The sequence below is a fragment of the Alligator sinensis genome, unplaced genomic scaffold (genome assembly GCF_000455745.1).
Source record: "Alligator sinensis unplaced genomic scaffold, ASM45574v1 scaffold1269_1, whole genome shotgun sequence".
Taxonomy (NCBI): domain Eukaryota; kingdom Metazoa; phylum Chordata; order Crocodylia; family Alligatoridae; genus Alligator; species Alligator sinensis.
The window spans coordinates 11,610-31,074 of NW_005843072.1; the positions used below are offsets into that span (position 1 = coordinate 11,610).

A 19,465-nucleotide genomic window follows, 5' to 3' on the forward strand; every position below is an offset into this window, starting at 1 on the left:
TGTCCATGGAGAACCAGATTTTTGTGAAACTTTCTAATAAAAATCTTGGGGCTGAGAACATGCATGAAAGAGTTCAACACAAAATGGCGGTTACAGACCAAAGAAGAGAGAGGATTGGAATGGAAGGTTCTGTCGCTGATTTAATAAAAGAATAAGTTAATTCCGACTGGAATGGAAATTGCAAAGCCTGATGTGATGAGTGCTAAATGTGGTCACTTATCCAAATGATGTCTCAAAAAATCTGAAGTTGCTTAACATCCACCAAGCCTCACTGGGGCCACACAATTCCACTCGCCTTTCTGAGGTTAATTTCCAGAGCTCTAATTGTAAATAAAACTGAGATGTCATGGGCCTGTGGCCATCAGTTTAAAATGACAAAAGGTGCCCAGTTTGTGTGCTGCTGTGTTCATGAAGGGAAAGATAGGAAACAGTGCTTGCACTGGCAATAGCTAAGCCCAGTGTGGGGAGGAGAATGAAGAGAAGGAAGTTGCATGCTCTGTGGGTGTTTCCATTTAGTCACAAATTATTTCCTTCTGCTCACTTAGTAGCGTCGCTTCTGGGAACCCTGTCAGGCAGGACTGTACAATGTAGAAGAAGGTGTTTGTTTGCCGAAGGTAAATGAGTGGGCTGAGCATGCAAATTTACTCTGTTAATGAGTGCATGTGATAAGGAAATATGCACTAATGTTTACCCATTGAAAGAAAGGAGTTCTTACAATGCCTGCTGTGAAAGTGAAGAACAGAACAGATCTTCCCACTCTCTGGTTGGGACAAAGTTACCTGATAATGAGATTCATCCTCCAGCTCTGAAAATGTGATTTGGATCAGGCAAGTTATACCAGAGGGGTACCACCCCCCCCACAATTTCTATCTGTGTCTGTCTGTCTCTTATATCTTAAATTTAGCTGAAGGATGTTTTATGCTTGTCTCACTACTTACTAGGGAGAGTTTTTTGTGAACCGCATCTTCTACAAGGTTGACATATATATATATATATATATATATACACACACACACATATATATATATATATATATGCACTCATCTTTACTGAACATATTTTTACTGAATGTCTGGCTTCGTAATGTTAGTTGGAGGAAAGAATATTTTGTTTTGCCGTAGCTGGAACTGTTCGGCGTTACGCTCACTTGTTACTGGATAGAAATAGCCCAGGAAGGCACAAGTGAAATTCCAGTTATTCTTACTGAACTTTCCCTTGTCTTTCCTGGAAAGTTTTAATAGTCCTTGTCACGTCTGAGAACCGGAGATCCGTTGGAATGTGAAAGGTGTAAATGTGGTTGAGTAGTTGTAGATGACTGCTGGGGAAGGTACATGAAGAGTTACTGTTGAAAACCTCTCTCATATTAGAGCAGTTCAGCTTTAACTCCAACTCCTACTGGAATTAAGCTATTTAGGAAGAAAGTTGAGAGGCTAGATTTCATATGTCAGACCAACATTTGCCATTGGCAGAAATCCATTTTTTCCCTAGGACTATTTAATTCAGGGAAGCCTGTTGAAATATTTCTGTTCCATGATTTGTCATAAAATTCACAGAAAAAAACCTACCACCACAGGAACTCCCCCGCAATGCATGCACAAGCTGTTAGTCCCCCTGTTTGTACTCATGTCTGAGGCCGGGTTAGCCAGTTCACAGTATATTCCACAATCATGCCATTTGGCACTGAATTCGCTCCAGCATGCAGAACCGATCCCCACAGCCTTAGGATTTTACTCTTAAAATAGAATTATATCTTAGTGTTTATGATTTGGAAGAAAACTTAAAAAGTAAACCAATGCCTGTTCTGAGTCCACAAAAAACCCGAGCCAGTAGCAGCAAGAGGACAATGCTGTTCTAGTCATTTTGGCCTGGGACCTTGGAAGACTTGGGATTGTGTACAAGTGGTATATACTGTTTTACCAAGATACCACAAAACTAAATTCAGCATTTTTGCTGGAGACTGAATCAAAACCAGGAGCACGCACGTGTAGGAGTATAGGAGGGATGGAAATAAAGGATAATTCATGGAAACATGATAACATTACAGAAAGTGCTCATAAATTCTGTGGCATAATATGGTCCTGCTGTGCTACGTGTTACAATAGGCTCTGGTATCCTAAATCCCTGTAACTCTTACCTATGCCCCTGAAGTCATTTCTCAATTGAGTAAAGTACAGATAAAAAGCAAAGATAAGCACCTGCAGGTTCTTCCAGACTAGGTTATGCAAGAAAATCCCTTATTGCTGGCAGACAAAGGAAGCCGGATAGTTTATACCCGTTGGTGCCGTATGTACGTTAGGCATAAATGACGCATCGTAGCAGAGGCAAAATGGTGCAGCGGCGGGTGCTGTGCTGCTGATGGCAATGGCAACGTCAGCTGTAGCAGCAGCTGTTTTTGCGCTCCCCAGCCCCGCAAGAGGCGGGGGCTGCTGTCCCCATTGCCTCCCTCACTTACATGGCTGTCATAGCACCTGGGGCTTTTCTTCTTGTTTGCAAAGGTTCATCCTGGAGTGCACAGACCCTATCCTATTTGCCATCTTAATTCAATCAACAACAATAAAACAACTTGTTTGTATTTTTCTGAACCACTTTTGATAGGAAGCATCTGTGCCCAATATATTAAATAAACATCTATATATCCATGTGGGTATTTTCCTGTGTCTGATGCATACACGTCTTTTTTTTCTTTTTTTTTTGCAGTCTTGCTGAAGGATACTTAACAATCAGGGCGCAAAGTGTTGTGTTGTGTTGTGTTGTGTTGTGTTGTGTTGTGTTGTGTTGTGTTGTGTTGTGTGAATGGGCCGTGCAATTCAAAGGAATCCACACAGAGATGGCATTGCAGGAGCAGACAGGAATGATTCACTTGCAAAGAGCATGTGATCAGCCAGTCTGAAGTAAAATGTCTTCTTCCTTCCTCTCAATATCAGGCTTAACATGAGGAGGAGGGAACTATTGTTATTTGCAGTGTACCACAGATGTGGATTGCCCTTTACAGAACGAGAAGAGACACACCTCTGCCCTGGGCAGCCTACAATCGAGGCCCTGATCCTGCACCTAAGTGCAGCGGTGCAGCCTCCTGGCAGTCACAGCAAACAGAGACAGTGCGAGGGGGGAATTAATCAGGTGACAAAACAAGGGGAGAGGAGAAAAGAGCTTAAGGGATACAGATGTGCTTGGTTTTGGATGCCACAAGGTGGGAGGTGGGGGGTTGAGAGTCTGCGTTATCATTTCATGTTTCGTAGAGATAGTAAATGAGAGGGAATGGCGGTCTCCCCTTTGTTCTCACGCACGCACTCACTTGTTACATCCCACCCTTCACTTGGCTGGTGTGATCAGTCCCACCGGTTCCCAGTCCTAAAGATACATCTTCCTCTACTTCCCACTTCTCATCCCAATGCACAAAACTCCCTCCCTCATGTAACGCAAATTCCTCCAAAAACTCACTTCTTCCAAGAGGCCTGCACCCACTGACTTATGTCTGTATTGTGCAATCGTTTGCCATGTAACACCCTTCCTGTCCAGACACGAACACCAGAATCTCCCTGTGAGTTACAGATCTTCTCTGGGTCCCCTCTTTGTACAGGCATTTAGCAGAAAAATCATTTAAAAATAACAATAATAATAAAGCAGTGCACCAAATCTATTTCCTGCGGGGTTTTTCATATTTGTATATCAAATGAATTGGCTACGAGGATTTTATTCAACTGCTCAATGGATGATAAGCGAGGTTTGGCTCTATTATAATTGTTTTTCTGTACTGTCATTTGATTTTAGGCTTTAAGTTACAACAGGCTAAAGGATGAGACAAGTTGTTCTTTAAAATTATAAGGCTCAGTTTTTAAACACGTTAGGTGCCCTTTACATGCATTACATTACATGGCAAATGAAAATTGGGCACTTTTGTGTGAAAATAACCATAATTAATCATTTGCATTTGCAGTTGTTATGTGTAACAGCCATTCTATCTGCGCATGTACGTTGGATATAAATTTGTTCACCTAATTCACTTACATGCCAGGATTCTAATTTGATTCACTTAATATTAAGAAAAATGTCTGCCATCACATCACCACTTTTTCAGTGGTCTAAGCACTAAACCTAGACCCAAGAATCTCTGACTGCTACTCCCAGCCCTGGCTTTCCTCCACTGTCTTGGGAAAGTCACTCAGAGCCTTTGTGCTTTATTTCTACTACATATAAACCAAAATATTTGTGTTCACTCTGTGGGGGGAGAGGGTTAGTGTTTGTAAAGCATTTTAAAAATACAATTTGTATATTTATCTTCTTATAAGCTGGCTCTATGAAAAAATGTCAGAGGATGTGGGACAGTTTTGAGATTTAGATAAACTTTTCTTAACCCATGAGCTTAATGTCATAACCTACTGCTTCTATTAAAAGTTAAAGGGAGAAAATATATTGCCGTTTTATTCGAGTAGCAGATTGCAACCCTTTTCATCAAAGCATAGACCTCTTTCTTGTGAGGGAGATATTTTTGCTTTGGGGCCTGCCAACTCATACATATGTTTGCGATACAAGATTCTTTGCCAAATCTGTTTAGAGTTTCTTGGAACACTGGTCATGAGACTATTACTCAGCAGTGAACTGGAAATCAGCCATTTCCTGTCTTGAGAATGCCGGTAAAAGGAGGAGAGAAAGAGGAATTCATATCTTGGAACAGTTTGTCTTACTTTTCAGCTACAGAAAATTCCATTCAAATCCAAAGGCACGTGTGTCCTTTTGTCGTTTTCTGTTAGTCTGCATTCACTCGTGTTTTGCTTCTTCCCACACATTGATCATTCTATTCCAGACTTACAGTTCCCGTGTCATATAGATAGAAATGCATGCCCTTTGTAGTCAGATAGACAATAGCTGCTATAGTTAGGACCATATAACAGTTTCCATTCTAGCCTATTTTTCAGTCACTCATACTCTCTGAAACTTTAACCTTTAACATTAAAATTTCCCATGTTTATTCTGAAGAAAGATAATCTTGTTTAAAGTCTGAGCAAAGACCTTTACTTTTTTATTGCTTATGAAACAGGTGGAAAAAGTATTATAGAAAATCATGATTTTTGAACAGCTGAACAACATGGCGAAGGAGAAGAGGAGCACAGTGCAGCCTATCTTATAGTGGGGTGCAACTTTATGCCAAAATAAGTAACAGTCCTTATTGTAATGAGTCTAGATGTAATGAGTGCCAAAGCTGTGGTTTTCTTTACAGAGAGAAAGAGACTGTTTTTTCCTTCTGTGGGACTAGGGACCTTACTAACCTGCAAAGGATCCAGAATGTCCCACGTACTGAACTCCCTGAAACCGACGGCAAACAAAGCACTAATTGCATTTGCAAACCTTCCCAGCACTTGATAAAGCCAGTGCTTGGCGGATCCTGGCTGCAGCCAGCCTCACCTTTGAAGCTAGATACACATGTACACACACGCATACTGGCACACTTCTAAAATATACAGGAAAATTATTAACTATGGCAATCATTTAATGAGTTTCTGCTAAAGCAGAATTGTGACTCTCTCAGCCAGCTTGCTCTTGTCTTGTGTTGTTGATGAAACTCAACCCCAGTTTATTCTACTTCGGCAGTGACGTGAACAAGAGAGGATACTGAACTATCAGCGGCAAAAATGATTCCCTTGTCTTCCTGACTTCTAACTCAAAGAACCCTTGCAAAATAAACCTCCCCCACCAAATGATTTATTCAAAGAAATTCTCTTCCTGCAAACATGTCATGCAAAAGAAAGCAGGAGACTGGGAACAGAAATAACCTGCCAACTATGGCTTTCGCAGTTGTCAACAGGGCAGCTGCAGCACACAAATAGAAAATATAAGAACATAAAAAGCACAATATTCAATCAGCCTTCAAGTTCAGTATCCTGTCTGCCAAATGCATCTGATCGAAAAGACAAGGATTTAGTCTCAAGCAGCTAACATGATGTTGAACGCAACTTGTCCCTCTGTCTACCAACTGCAAAGTCATGGTCAACACTGTGTTAGTTAACATGATTCCTCATGACTGTGCTCATACTCAGACGAAAACAAGCCCTCACCATTTCTAATCCAGAACAAGACCTTCCACTCCACAGACTTAAATCCTGAGCAACGTCTTGAAGGATTTGTAAAAGGCTTTTTGAAAGTCCCAATAAATGGTGTCACCTACTATTTAATTTATAACCCTGTAGAATTATAACATATTAAGAAGGCATGTTTTTCCTTTTCAGAAATGGGGCTGTTTTGTACCTGTCAAATCACGATTAGGTGTTTAATAATGCTATACTTGATCATTGTTTCAATCAATTGCCTGATACTGAAGCCAGGCTCAGTGGGCTATAACTCCTGGGATCAGTCCTGACCCTTTTTTATAGACTAGTGTGATGATTGCTTGCTTGCAGGTCTCTGAGTTAGTAGTGGATTTGCATGTTTTTGTAAGCAGATCTGCCATTTATAGTCTTAAATCCTTTCAGGACTCTGGCTTGAACCATGTGGCCCTGGAGACTTGTTCATCCTCAGTGCACTGGCTTATTTCAGTACACTCTCTTTTGACACCTTGGTTTCAAACACTGCCTCATTTTTAGTACCTGAAAAGAGCCAGCCCTCTGTAGAAATCTCTCCTACAACTCTGTGGCAAAAACTTTTGCAGAAAAAACCAAAATAAAACTCTTGAGCATTATGTTTGTCATCCTATTTTGCTGCCTTTCATACAAAACGGCAGAAGACAAGGAACACTCTGGGTGTGCTAAAAGCTAATACCAGGGTAAAGGTAGAAAGAATAATTCCCTTTGACCAGTTTTTAAACTTAACTAACTTTTATTGTTTTCTTTTGGCAGGGTCCCAGAGCTGATCCTCCTTTAGGACAGGATCTGACCAGTGGTAATGATGACTAAAAACTTGAATACTGCAGTTTGGACCCTTTTCTTGTCATGTGCAGCATATAATGGTATGTTTGCCAGTATTGTCACTTAATGCATTTTAAAGTAATTTATCTATCAATGGTATTTAAAAGTGAGTACAAAGAATTAGCAAGCATATTATCACCACAGATCAGTGGCATAATAATTAAAAAATCAAAGTCTTAATAAAATGCCTGATTGCACATATTAGGAACATTGATATGTTAGAATAGATTCCCAGGTCTTGTGTATTTTTCTTCTAAAATTTTCAGTATGCAAAGAACAAACTCAGGAACTTAGGGCAGAAATAGAGGTTTGAGTGGCCACTGTTTTAGTTCCCCTGTTATTGCAACTGGCTTTCTGATCTCATCCATCGCGTGTGTTATGTATGGTGCTCGCATTGCTGTAGTCTGAGTCTCCCCAACATTGTCCCCTGCTAGCCCAAGGAGATCTGCTCCGGAGAGAGATGGCATTAAACTCCAGGAGAGTTCTCTCCGGACAAGGATGGCTCAGCATGTGACAATGCAGCCTGCCATCGGCAGCACAAATTTAGAGGCAGATGTACTGACCAGGAGGAGAGGAAGCCAACAGCACCTGCCCAGCACAGCGGCTTCAGATTATGTCTGAGGCTCCAAACTGGGCGGTTGTGATCTTTCTCACAGCTTCTGTTTGGGGGAAATATCTCTTGGAACATGTTTTCGGTGCTGCCCAGCCCAGCTGGCGTCGCTTGAGGAAGGATAACCTAACCCCAAGTACAAGACGTGTCCTAAACCCTTAGTGCTGCTCCCTGCTTGGTGATTACCCACCTAAGATCCTGTCTGCTTCCACAAAGGTCCAGCTGACCTAAGAGGAGGTGAATTGGCCCTAGCGGTGCAAGCGTTCTTCTTCTAGATATCCGTTCTGTTATTTCACTGGGGATTGGAGTTGGATTGAAGAGCAGATCATTGTCAGGAGCACACCTTTATTCTCTTTAAAGTCGGTGCCAGGTTTTGCTTTCAGTATAGTTTTTTGGTAGCTCCAAAAATCCATGATTTAAAAATACCTTTCTGTGGTACAAAATTTTCATTAGCTAATTTCTGTGATATCCATGGGGCCAGACCACCTGCCAAAGATATCAGTGGGGGTTTTGCCATTGAACTGAAAAGCATGATCAAACCCCAGAAGTGCATATTCTCTGTGCCATGTAACTGGAATAATCTGAGATTTTTCTTTTTTTTTCTTTTTTTTGTATCTTGGTTTTCCCGCCCTTCTTCAATGTTTAGTTTTTACAGATTTTTTCTTTAGAATTACCTTCACGTTTCAAGCTTCTTCATTATATTTTTTCTAGTTGAGGATGAAAAAAGAAGTTCAGTATCTCAGTTCCCTTTTTCAATTATGTGAACTGAAAGTAAACTTTGTACTGTATGTGGTTTCAAAAGGAAATTTTAAAAGATCTGAGGTTTTAAAAAAAATGAACAAAAGATGGAAAAGGGGGAAGGTAACAAGAAAAGAATATGGACAGTATGTTACGAGTTATAGGGAAACAGCAGGTATGGCAAAAGACCAAATGAATTAATGCTGTTAGGCAAAGCATTTTAAGAGAATAGGAAAGCCTTTTTACAGCTCAATAGTGGAAATAAGCCCATTTAACATAAGTGGAGAATTAAGTTAATGAGAGTAAAACATGAGAATAAAAATACAGTTGAGATAGAATTTTAAAAGAAGGATTCACTTCCTTTTAGAGGATAAACAAAACAATTTAGACAATGAAAATGAAAGAAGAGCCTGTAAATTATCAAGAGGGTAAGGAGTAGTTAAAGAGTATTTTTAAAATCTAAACCTATACAAATGAATAATACCACTTTAGGGACAGGAAGGACATTTCTATATTTCTAGTATAGTTGTTTGTGGAGAATCATCGACAGTGCAGAAATAACTGAAGACGACAGGGAGATGAGTGTGACACCAATGTTCAGAAAAGGAGGAGAAAGAGTCTAGTGATCGTTTATCATAAGACAACTTCCACCGTAGTGCAATGAAACAAAATGTTCGTTAGGCACTTAGAGAACAGGGCCATGGACAGCAAGCAGTTCTGGGGTTTATAGAGAATTAGTTTTGCCAGACAAGTTAGATTACTAATTAAGTTACTATCTGTACTGAATTTAAAAAGCGGTTCTGGATATTGTAATCCTCACTCATTTGAGTAGTTCTGTTCAAACGAGTGATTCCTACTAAACTAAGTAGAATTACTCAAGTGATTAAAGACTGCATTAATAATTAACACTTGAAGGACTGCACTTTTAGGAGAGGAAGTGAAAATGACAGATATGTGGATTTTAATGAATATTGAAGAACATACACCACCAATAGTAAGAAACAGCAGAGCACCTAGCTGGGTCATGTTTCCAGTGAAGTACTACAGAGTTCAGGGTTAGAGGCTTTAGCATCTTTGTTACAAATGACAAGCATGTTCATGAAATCTGCAGATTATACTAAATAAGGAAGAAATGGGATTACTAGTTATGGCAGCAAAATAATACAGAGGGGCCTAGAGAGATTAGAAGCATGGGAAGGACATCAAGAAATTAAATTCATCTTGGAAGAATGAAACTAATCTCTGAGAGACACAATCCAGAACCCAGTGCAAGGGAGGGGTGGCTGAAAGAGCCCTAAAAGGTGAGAGAGGGTGACAGATTCATCCTCATTTTGCAATGTGATGTAGCAGCAAGAAAAGGGTCAGTAAAGTTTTGGGCTGCAAATGCATCATGTCCTGCTTGCAGGAGAAATCGCCTGTCTCTCAAACCCTTGTGAGAATACAGCTGGAATAGTTCCAGCAGGCACTGTCCTAGGAGCCTCATTACCAGAAACACTTCTGAAAAGTGGGCAAAGTTTAGAGAGCATCAGTAACAGCCATCAGGGGTCTGGAAGGGACAGGTACTCAGAGCAGGCCCGGGAAGTTATATTGATATAGCACACGTAAAAGATGACTGGAAGGGTGCAGGAAGTGCCTAGAAATATCAAAAAGGCCAAGCACCAAGGAGAGTGATGAGTTACCTGAGGAAATACAAGGGGGTGGCATTTACTGACTTGTTTGTCATATTTTCAAACTTCAGGTCATACATCCTGTTAGTCTTCAGGGTTACACAATCTCATTGACACGCTTGTCCTCCCAACACCTCCATGTTTTCTGTGTTCCATTCACATAAGGCATCTCGGTTCACGGTAGACTGTTAATCTCTTTGGAGCAAGAACCATGTCCTGCTATGTGTTTTCAACACCTAACAGCACAGGTCCAGTCAAGATCTTTGAGCACTACCACAATAAAATAATCAGTACTTATAAGGGGCATAACTAAGGAAAATGGAATTAAATTAAGAAAAATATTGTCCAGGGAAACTTCTTGCTAGGGAAGTTTCATAGTTGGTCGGGTCGGAAGTGACCTGAGCAGATCATCAAGTCTGACCCCCTGCCATGGCAGGAAAGAGTACTGGGTCAAACGACCCTGGCGAGGTGTTCATCCAGCCTCCTTTTAAAGACCCCCAGGGTAGGAGCCAGCACCACTTCTCTTGGAAGTTGGTTCCAGATCCTAGCCGCCCTGACTGTGAAGTATCGCCTCCTGATATCTAGTCTGAATCTACCCTCTGCCAGCTTGTGACCGTTATTTCTAGTCACTCCTGGTAGCGCTCGGGGGAACAGGGACTCCCTCAATGCCTGCGGGTCCAAAGTCAGAGGGAGCAAAGAAAGACCCCGTGGTTGGGATGTTTAAAACTGGACTGCACAAAATACTAGAAGGCTTCCTGTAGGCAGTAACTTTGTTTTGACTCACAGGAAATTATCTGCATTCTGACCTGATTGATCTTGTCCATTGCTAAAGTTTATGAGTTTGTTATACTATGATCAACCTTTGATAACATTAGGCTAATCTTGTAACAAACTTCCCAGTGGCAAAGTTTAAGGGCCTGAAATTAAGTGAGCTGTGAGTCATTTGGAAGCCTCTGACAAATATTTCTGTTGCACTGCCTTTTCTTGGGGTCTCAGAGGATCTAGAGATTCAAGAGGTCTAAGCTTTGTGGAATCTCTTTCCATTTAACCAGAAAAAAGGAGAGCCACTTTCATGCCCTTCAAATTATTCTTTTTACAAAGAAGGATTTTATATTACTGGGTACCAGACTTTGTTAATGTTCATTTATTCCCTGAGTGCTCCCACTACTTGGTGTTTTGTTGTTTTCCTAGTTACAGCAACAGGAGTCATAGAGGGATTCAAGTGCTTCACTGACTATGCCAAAGAGCTGGTTTGTCAGTGGGGGGTGCACGCCCAAGTGAACTGCTCCGAGGTATTTCTCATTTACTACGAGAATGAAGGTCGTACACCACTGTGAGTATTGATGGACTGATCTGTGACTGTTGCTGAAACATTACATGTGCTGTCACCAGGAGCCACTCTGCCCTGTTCTCCATGGGCACAAGGCACTGGGGACACCGCAGAATCAACCTGCCTGTGTTGGACATTCCCCAACCTCCACCTGATGCACACACACCTGCAAATGACTGGACTAAGATGCCAGGCTGCAGCCCTGTGGGAGTAGATTGTCCCCTACCCCAACCCTGGATCCCATTGGCTCTCCTGTGCATACAGCCAGTGTTCCCAGGACCCAGTCCTTGCTCCTACACATGCAGCATCCCTGGTCCTCTTGTACAGAGTGCCACTTCCCCAAGTAAGGCACCATTTCCAGGCTGTTCCTCACCATCCAATTTCTCCCTGGAGGCACCCAAGTGACCTTGCTTCAAGCAGGTTGAGTGACCTACCTAAAGGCCTGTCACCACATGCATGCTGTCCCCGACACAGAAGAGTGAGGGAAATGCCCTTCCTGTGCTCATGCTTCCCCTAATGATCAGTCTGTACATTTCTGCGTTTGGTTTTTGCTGGGAGGGGCAGGGAGCTGAGCGTTTCTCACTCAGTGTGTTCTGAAAAGCATTCAGCTTCCTTATCTTCCAGGTCCCTTCACCCAGGGAGCCTTAGCCAATGATACTGAACATGGCTTGCATGTTTGCAGTGCTGAATGCGATATAAAGATTTTATCATTTCCTGCCTGTTTTTCAGAAAACAGGAGTGTTTCCCTAAGAATGGAGAAGACGGCAGCAGGAGCTCCACCTCCAATTGCACTTGTACAATTCTGCCTGATTATTTTGCATTGGGCTTAAGATACAATTTAGAACTGGAGGTTAACAAGATGCTGGTGTGGAACGGCACTATTAAACCTGCATTAGTTGGTGAGACACTGCTTTTTTTAAGTTTATCATGGGTATATTCCATTCATAAGAATGTAAGAACATTAGAAGTGCCATCCTGCGTTAGACCAATGGTATCTCTAAGACCAGCCTCCTCTCTCCATCTGTGACAGTATTGGACGCTATACAGGGAGAGCATCAAACCAGGGATCTGTAGAGTGAGCTAGTCCCTATTCAGTACCCTCCCTGGCATCAAACATTTATTGGGTTAGAGGTGCCAGAGGAAACATCTCCAACTGTTCTGTCCAGGAGCCATTACTACGTCTGTCATCCACGAATTTGCCCAGTCCCTTTCTGAGCCTGGCTCTGCTCTCTCTCTCCATCACCTCCTCTGGCAATGAATTCCACACGTGAACTATGCACTGTGTAAAAAAAAAAGTACCCTCTCTTGTTAGTTTTAAATGTGTCACCTACTAATTTCAGCAGGCGTCCCCTAGTTCCGGGACTCAGAGAACAGCAGTTCCCTGTTCATTTGGTCCATTGCCTTCATGGTTTCATAGACTTCTATCATACCCTGCTCAACCTCCTCTTTTTCCAAGTGAAGAGTCCCAGCCTTTTTAGTCTTTCCTGGTATGGCAATTGCTCAGTGCTCCTGTCTATTTTGGTTGCCCTTCCATACTTCACGTTCCCCAACCAGCCACCTCACCGACATTTCTCCAGTGTTTCCACTCAACTGACTTGTCTCCCTGCTGTTGCCAGATATCTATATTTGTCTTCATTTCTGTGACAAGAAAGCTCTAGAAAAATATCTTTCAAATTCTTATTAGCAGTCTTTGACAGAAACTAAACAAAATCTTCTGAGTCTTCATGAATCACACTGACCAGAACAAATATCATCTTCTCTGGAATACAAAGTAAAATGAAGTATCTCATATTTAAACAGCTAATGCTCATCATGTTAGAAAAATTCAGTCCACTACAAACAAAATGTCGTCGACTGAACACATCAAAATCCCTGAACAACCTGATATTTGAAGAATCCCTAAATAAAACAGTTCATTTTACAATCTGTATGTGAGTAAACAACTAAATTAATTAACATCCATAACATTTTGAAAAGAAAGAGATCCAATAGGAAAATTTATAGAAATTCTGTAGGGCTACAGAGTTTGTCTACAAGCCCCTTCTCACCCTCCCACCCCCCAGCTGTAAAAATAAAGCTACAAAAGTGGAAATACTGCATTACCCATTCAGCATCTTTTCATCCTCTCAGAGAAGTGTACGTATAATTTAGCTGTTACATGGACATGACATTTTGGGGTGAAGTGGAATACCCTACTTCACATTTCTGAGAGGAACACAGAGGACCCTGCCCAGGATTTGTGGCCCCTGCACATCTCATCAGCATTTAAGCCCTGTGCCAAGTGTGTGAATGCACGGCCCAGGTCATGTGTACAGGGTAGTCTGTGAAGAATACCCCTTCTTCTGCCCACTCTCCTGAGTCAAGGTTCCCACTTTACAGTGCTCTCCCCAACTTTTTTCTTTAACAATGCAGTTAAACCAAGAGCCCCAAAACTGCTTGAGGTACAGCAGTGCAAGAACAATAACTTCAACCTGAGTTGGGAGAGCAGCTATAGTAAAAATGACACGATCTATGGAGCAACAGTGTTTTACGAAGTTAAATTTTGGATAAAACAACATCCAGAAGAGGTAGGAGCTTCCTGTTTCTTTGCTTTCTGTCTCTTGCGCTTGAATCCAGCAGGGGATGGGTGAGTGCTGTCCCATCATTTTCCCTCAGAAGGGCAGTAATATACAATGGTGACCCTTGCCTCGGTGATATCAGTGGGAGCTCAAATGGGGGACTAAAAGGGGTGGCTCTCATCTGAGCACTGCATGGAGGATAAGCCACGTCTGTGCAAACTGTCAAAGCAAGAAGCCACTCAGAGCAGATGGGAGTGAAGGTTGTCATAGGCTTGCTCTGGCTGTGTGGGCATGATGAGGCTTGACTCTGCCCTGGGCTCTGTGTCTTCGGTGGTGCTCAGACGTGTAGCCAGTGGCTCCTGGGCTAGGGACAAGTAATAATATTGGCATCTCCTGAGCAGTAGCTCCTGATGGCACCAAAAGGCAGCCTCACAGAGAAAGATTGCTGTGGCGGAGCACCAGCAAGGTGCTCGCCACTTGAGGGCTGTTGCAGGCAGTGAGGGAGCCTGCTTTGTGAGCAGCAGGGAAAGCCTCCCCTAGGAACCATTTTAAGGGGGAAGGTGGGTGACAGAGCACCTTTGGTGTATGCCACTTTAATGAGGAGAGCAGGCATCCACCAGGTGCAGACCAGTTCTGACCAGGTGGCCATTTTACAGTCCTGGCTGTCAGGGCAGTGGCAGCAGTTTGCTCCCAGCAGCCAATGGAGCAACAACACCCGTCTGAGCTGCTGCTCATGGAACATCTTGGAGGTAAGGGCAGGAGCTAGGGGGATGGCAGGAGGCTCCTAGTCCTGGGCATGACTGAAAACTGCACCCTGCCAGGGAAGGGAGGCCTGGTGGGACTGGCCGTGGAAGGACAGTCCCCCAGAAATGTGGAGCCAGTTACCTCCCTGGTGCAAGGTAAGTAGGAGCACCTTAAGACTGCAGCCCGACCACCCAATGGGCTATGAACATTGGAGGGGAGTAGGGCTAGGCATGCCCAGGGAGGGACACCTGAGCCCAGAGTGGGTAGTGGGTCCAGGTGCGCCTGTCAGGAGGCACCTGAGCCTGAAAGGGTGGAAGACTCTGGAGACTAGCGGAGCATGTTACCCAGAGGGGCCAGGGGTGGAGTTAGTCCAGTGTTTGGTAAATTGCCCGGCCACCACGTAGATGAGGGTTGTGGGAGAAGCCCAAAAGGCTGCGCCAGGGCTGGCCAAGGAGTTCAGAGGCAAGCCTGATGGCCTACATGGTCACTCATTGGAGCAGGGCAGGGAGAATGTGGCCCGGTAAAGGGCATGAATGCAAGAGACCTGGTAAGAGTGGGTGGAGTGGTAGAGGCCCCAGTGAGAGTGGGGTGGTATGTGTGAGGCCCCAAACAGGGCAGCATGAGGGGGCCTAACAACGTGCTGAGTTGGGCCCAGCCTCAAGCCAGCGCATAACATAACTCACAGATGTCTTCTGCGAGGCATGGGACACGATAAGGGAAGGTTGGAGTTATGTGTGTACCACTCTTTGACATCAGGGTGCTCGAACGGCAGCCACCCGCCTAATTAACATCCTAATTATTTAGCAAAAAGGCATGGCAGGCGAGTAAGGTGGGCAGCTTGCCCAAAGACAGGTGGTCAGGCTGGCACTGTGACCGGGCCTGGGAGTTTGCCTCCGTCACAACTGCACAGATCTGTGTGCCCCGGCCCTTCCCCATGTCAGTACTGGAATAGTTAATAATAGTGCCGTTTAAATAAGCACCATCAGGCACCACTCTCAAAGGTGCATAGGTCAGTTCTGCCCCTCCCAGCTCCTTCCCAGGCTCTCTGCAGCCTCAGGAAGATGTTGCAGAGTTGCATTTGAGTTTTGCTTTTGGCATTTTCCCCACAAAGCAGAACAGCCAGCGCTCCTATTTGTTTAAAATGAAAGTTAAGATGTAGCCCAGGGTGGTGACTTCAGAGAGGTGCCAAGACACTGTACCATTGCAGACTGGCCCAATGCAAGACCTGAATACCCCTGAATTGATGTTTCACTAAATTCAGGGTTTTAATGACATGCCTAGAGTATTGAAGTTCAACAGTAATAGGCTTAGGTTTCAGAATGAATCAGATTCAGTTTGCTTTGTTTAAATCATTCAAATAAAATATGTGTGTGTGTGTCAATAGCTTTAACTCATTTGAAATTGTAAAGCAAATAATTGTATTTCTCTTCAAGTGTATCTCAGTCTTTGGTTCACCAGCACATAGTAGTAAGACGGTTACAGCAGTAAAATCAATGTTCTACACTCACAAAACTTGATATCCTGCTTGGCACTGTTGGAAACTAAACACATATTATTCCGTGTTCTCCAGCAAAGTGTGTTTCCTTGCTGTTTTCCAGGCAACTGTAGACAGTATTACCTACCAAACAACAAGTTTTGAAATCTTGGCAACCCGGCTAAAGCGAGGGTTCAACTATGTTGTAAGCATACGATGTAAATATCCAGACTACACAGAAACTTGGAGTGAATGGAGCAACACTGCTGAATTTCAGAGTGGTGAGTAGTAGTGACAGCAGAACCCAGCAGAAAGGTACCGCAGGAGTTACAAACTGCATGGTATGCATCCCACTGCATTCATTCCTTCTGTGTAACTCAGCACAACATAACCAGTAAGCCCTGGGGGCTGCTAACGCAAAGATCACTGTCAGTGTTTATGGTCCAGCATTATGGATGTAGACCAAAAGTGGCACAGACTGAGAAGAAAGATGACCTAGCTCACATTGACTCATTGCCTTCAAGAAAACCCTGAGTGCCATGGCCATAAATCCTCATGCATTCAATGCCTGCATGTGGGCTTTGTTTCAAGATGGCATTATGTTAGGGTGTATAAAAGAATACTGTCCTTGATTCTTATCAGCTGTGCTTATATATTTTCATATATGTAATGTGTGTGTAAATGTGTTTATTTTACAGATAATGGGATAACTTTAGAAGACTATCTGCAGATAGTTGTTCCCATATCCTGCTCACTGATCATGGCTCTGATTTTAATGTGCTACTTCTGTTTCTCCAAGTATGTATCATTCTGCACGCAGGTTTGCAGAACCACAGCTTGCACAGATATGCAGAAAAATGGCATGCACAGTAGCATAGTACCCCAACGCTTTATAATAAAGAAGCACCTGCTACCTGAGGATCGACAAGGAAGCTTTTCACAAACATGAAGTAAACTTAATGTGACCTTTCAGAACTAGTAATGAATATGTACTGTTGGTCTGATTTGAACAGGGTACATGAGTGTGGCCTCAGTAAAAAGCTGTATTCTGGAAAGAATATTACCTCCTTTTACAGAAGGGAAAACTGGAATACTGAGAGGTCAAAAGGAGCCGGACAGAGCCTGGGATAGGAGCTCTGCACTCCTGTAATCACTTTACATGGCCCCTCTACACTCACCTACCTCTGCTGTTGTGTGGTGAGCTGAGCTTCATGGGGACCTTTTGAAGCTTATAAGAGTATTCAAAACAACCTGAAATCCTGCATGAAAGGCTGACATGACTGTGAGGCCATGACTGTGAGAGGCCATTCACCACAGTAGTCTGAAGTGAGGCAGAAAGCAGGGCAAAGAGGCACCCTATAGACTACCCTGTTCAGAGAGGCATGAGCTTTTGTGGGCTACAGCCTCCTTCATCAGAAGCTGATTTTATGTGATTTTAAAGGGCAATATCTGCACTCTCAGGCTTCCTTGTCCATGCTCAGGATAAATCCTCTGCAAAATCCTCAAGATTTGGTCTGTAGACACTAAAAACAGCAAAGGCAGGCAATATAAAGTCAAGGCATTATCAGAGAGAACCTCCTCATCTTTGAAAGTATTCTCCATGTCAGAAGACTAGCGTTAAACTCTATTAATCTGTAGCATTAATTACACTTTATTTATGAAGAATATGGATTTACCTGTTTTCTCGCCATAGCAAATAATGTGCAACTGTGGTTGCAGGGACCAGTTAAACATTGAAACAAGCCAACATGTTTACACTGGTTTGCTGGCAAACAGTCACTCCTGGATTACGTAGAACAAGTATTTCCTGCTGCTGGAACATGCAAACAGCTTGGGGAAAGAGCAAGTCAGGCAGGATTTCTGTGGTGTGCGTGGGTGGGACCAAAGGTGAAGGCAACTAAGAGCAAACTCTGGTTCTTGCTTTGCAGAATTAAGAAGGAATGGTGGGATCAAATCCCGAATCCGGCCAAGAGCCATTTGGTCGTAAAGAAAGTCAAGGGAGCTCAGGTATGAGATCAAAGTGTGTTACAGAAACACTGTTTCCTGTTTGTTTAAAGAACAGAAGATGTAGCACAGTCTGATATTGACTGTGGTACAGAGGAGTATGGAGACTAAGTCTGTTGTGTCTGTATTAGTTTTCAGTCTTGAAGACAGTGCGCAGCATTGATGAAATTAAGGCACCTTTCCCTGACATGAAACAGAGTCACTTGTAAGTACGATCAAGAAATTGTCTCTGCCTCACAACATAACATGTTCTACTGTTACATAAATAGTAATTGCATTTTCCTTTTCTTCACCCAAAGCACAAGTTGTAAGAAGTGTCTGACTCGAGGTCCTTCACAACAGAGCTTGAAGGAAACAGACAATATCGGGAATACTGAGAAATCCTGCATCTGTCTAAAGAAGCCTGAAGAATGGTTCCCAAAAGGATACAATGCTGTTTTAACTCCTGAGACCACTGTGGTTGAAGAGTCTCTTGAAATCTCTGAGTGCTCAACAGGCACCAAGACAGAGATCCCAGAGGAAGATGAAGATCAGAAACTGATATCCCAGTCATGGGAAGGCAGTGCCAACAGTTTCACAGGGCACATTGTACATGACAGTACGTTGGAAAATATGTTTATTGACGTTTGTGGGACCAATATGCATGATACCCAAGTCCCAGACTTCAGCATAGTGGAGCTTCCAACCTTTGAGAATAGCAAATTAGATAATTCATCACAACAAACTACAGACAATCGTGAGGTCCATGACCAGCTGTCCTGTGACCCTTTCTGTGGTTTCTCCTCTTCCACTGCAATCCCACAGGATGAGTACAACTGCAGTGCAGTGAGCCACATGTCCATGCGGTCAGAAGACTCCTGTGAATCTGGTTATCACAGCTCTAGCACAGACACGGCTTCTCCCCGGGCAAAGAGTCCTCCCGACGGGCTGCATCAAAGCCACAGTCCTGGCAGTTCTGACCCCTGGCACCACTTGTTGGTCTCAAATCAAACATTGCCAACTGTCCCTGTCCCTGAGAACACACAAGGCCCAGCCTACAAGACCTTCAGCAGCCTCCTGGCCACAACCACAGAGCCATGTAACCCAGCCTACAAGAGCTTCAGCAGCCTCCTGGCCACGACCACAGAGCCATGTACCACGGGCTACAAGAGCTTTGACAGCCTCTTGGCAACAGCCGTGGAGCCATGTAGCCCAGCCTACAAGAGTTTCAGCAGCTTCCTGGCCACAGCCACAGAACCATGTGACACAGCCTACAAGAGCTTTAGCAGCCTTCTGGCTCCAGACACGGAGCAGTGTAATCCAGCCTACAAGAGCTTTGGCAGCCTCTTGGCCACAACCATGGAGCCAGCCTACAAGAGCTTCAGCAGCCTCCTGGCCCCAGGCACAGAGCCGTGTGACCCAGCCTACAAGAGCTTCAGCAGCCTCCTGGCCCCCGGCACAG

General features: G+C 43.5%; 1 protein-coding gene across 3 annotated transcripts in view; it reads left to right on the forward strand.

Annotated features, from left to right (window-relative positions):
• Window positions 1–550: 550 nt before the first annotated feature.
• Window positions 551–19,465, forward strand: part of LOC102384900 (interleukin-4 receptor subunit alpha) — a 21,675-nt gene continuing 2,760 nt past the window's right edge. Inside the window, exons 1-11 of one of the 3 annotated variants that reach the window (XM_025193586.1) lie at window positions 555–614; window positions 702–827; window positions 6,831–6,940; window positions 11,106–11,247; window positions 11,974–12,143; window positions 13,657–13,811; window positions 16,145–16,301; window positions 16,719–16,818; window positions 17,949–18,027; window positions 18,156–18,229; window positions 18,324–19,465. The exon at window positions 18,324–19,465 is cut by the window's right edge and continues 2,760 nt beyond it. In XM_025193586.1, the coding sequence (XP_025049371.1) occupies window positions 6,877–6,940; window positions 11,106–11,247; window positions 11,974–12,143; window positions 13,657–13,811; window positions 16,145–16,301; window positions 16,719–16,818; window positions 17,949–18,027; window positions 18,156–18,229; window positions 18,324–19,465 (2,083 nt within the window). In that variant the 5' untranslated portion in view covers window positions 555–614; window positions 702–827; window positions 6,831–6,876. Of the gene's footprint in view, window positions 615–701; window positions 828–2,924; window positions 3,121–6,830; window positions 6,941–11,105; window positions 11,248–11,973; window positions 12,144–13,656; window positions 13,812–16,144; window positions 16,302–16,718; window positions 16,819–17,948; window positions 18,028–18,155; window positions 18,230–18,323 lie in introns of all 3 variants that reach the window. The other 2 variants (XM_025193587.1, XM_025193588.1) reach the window with 2 other exon arrangements.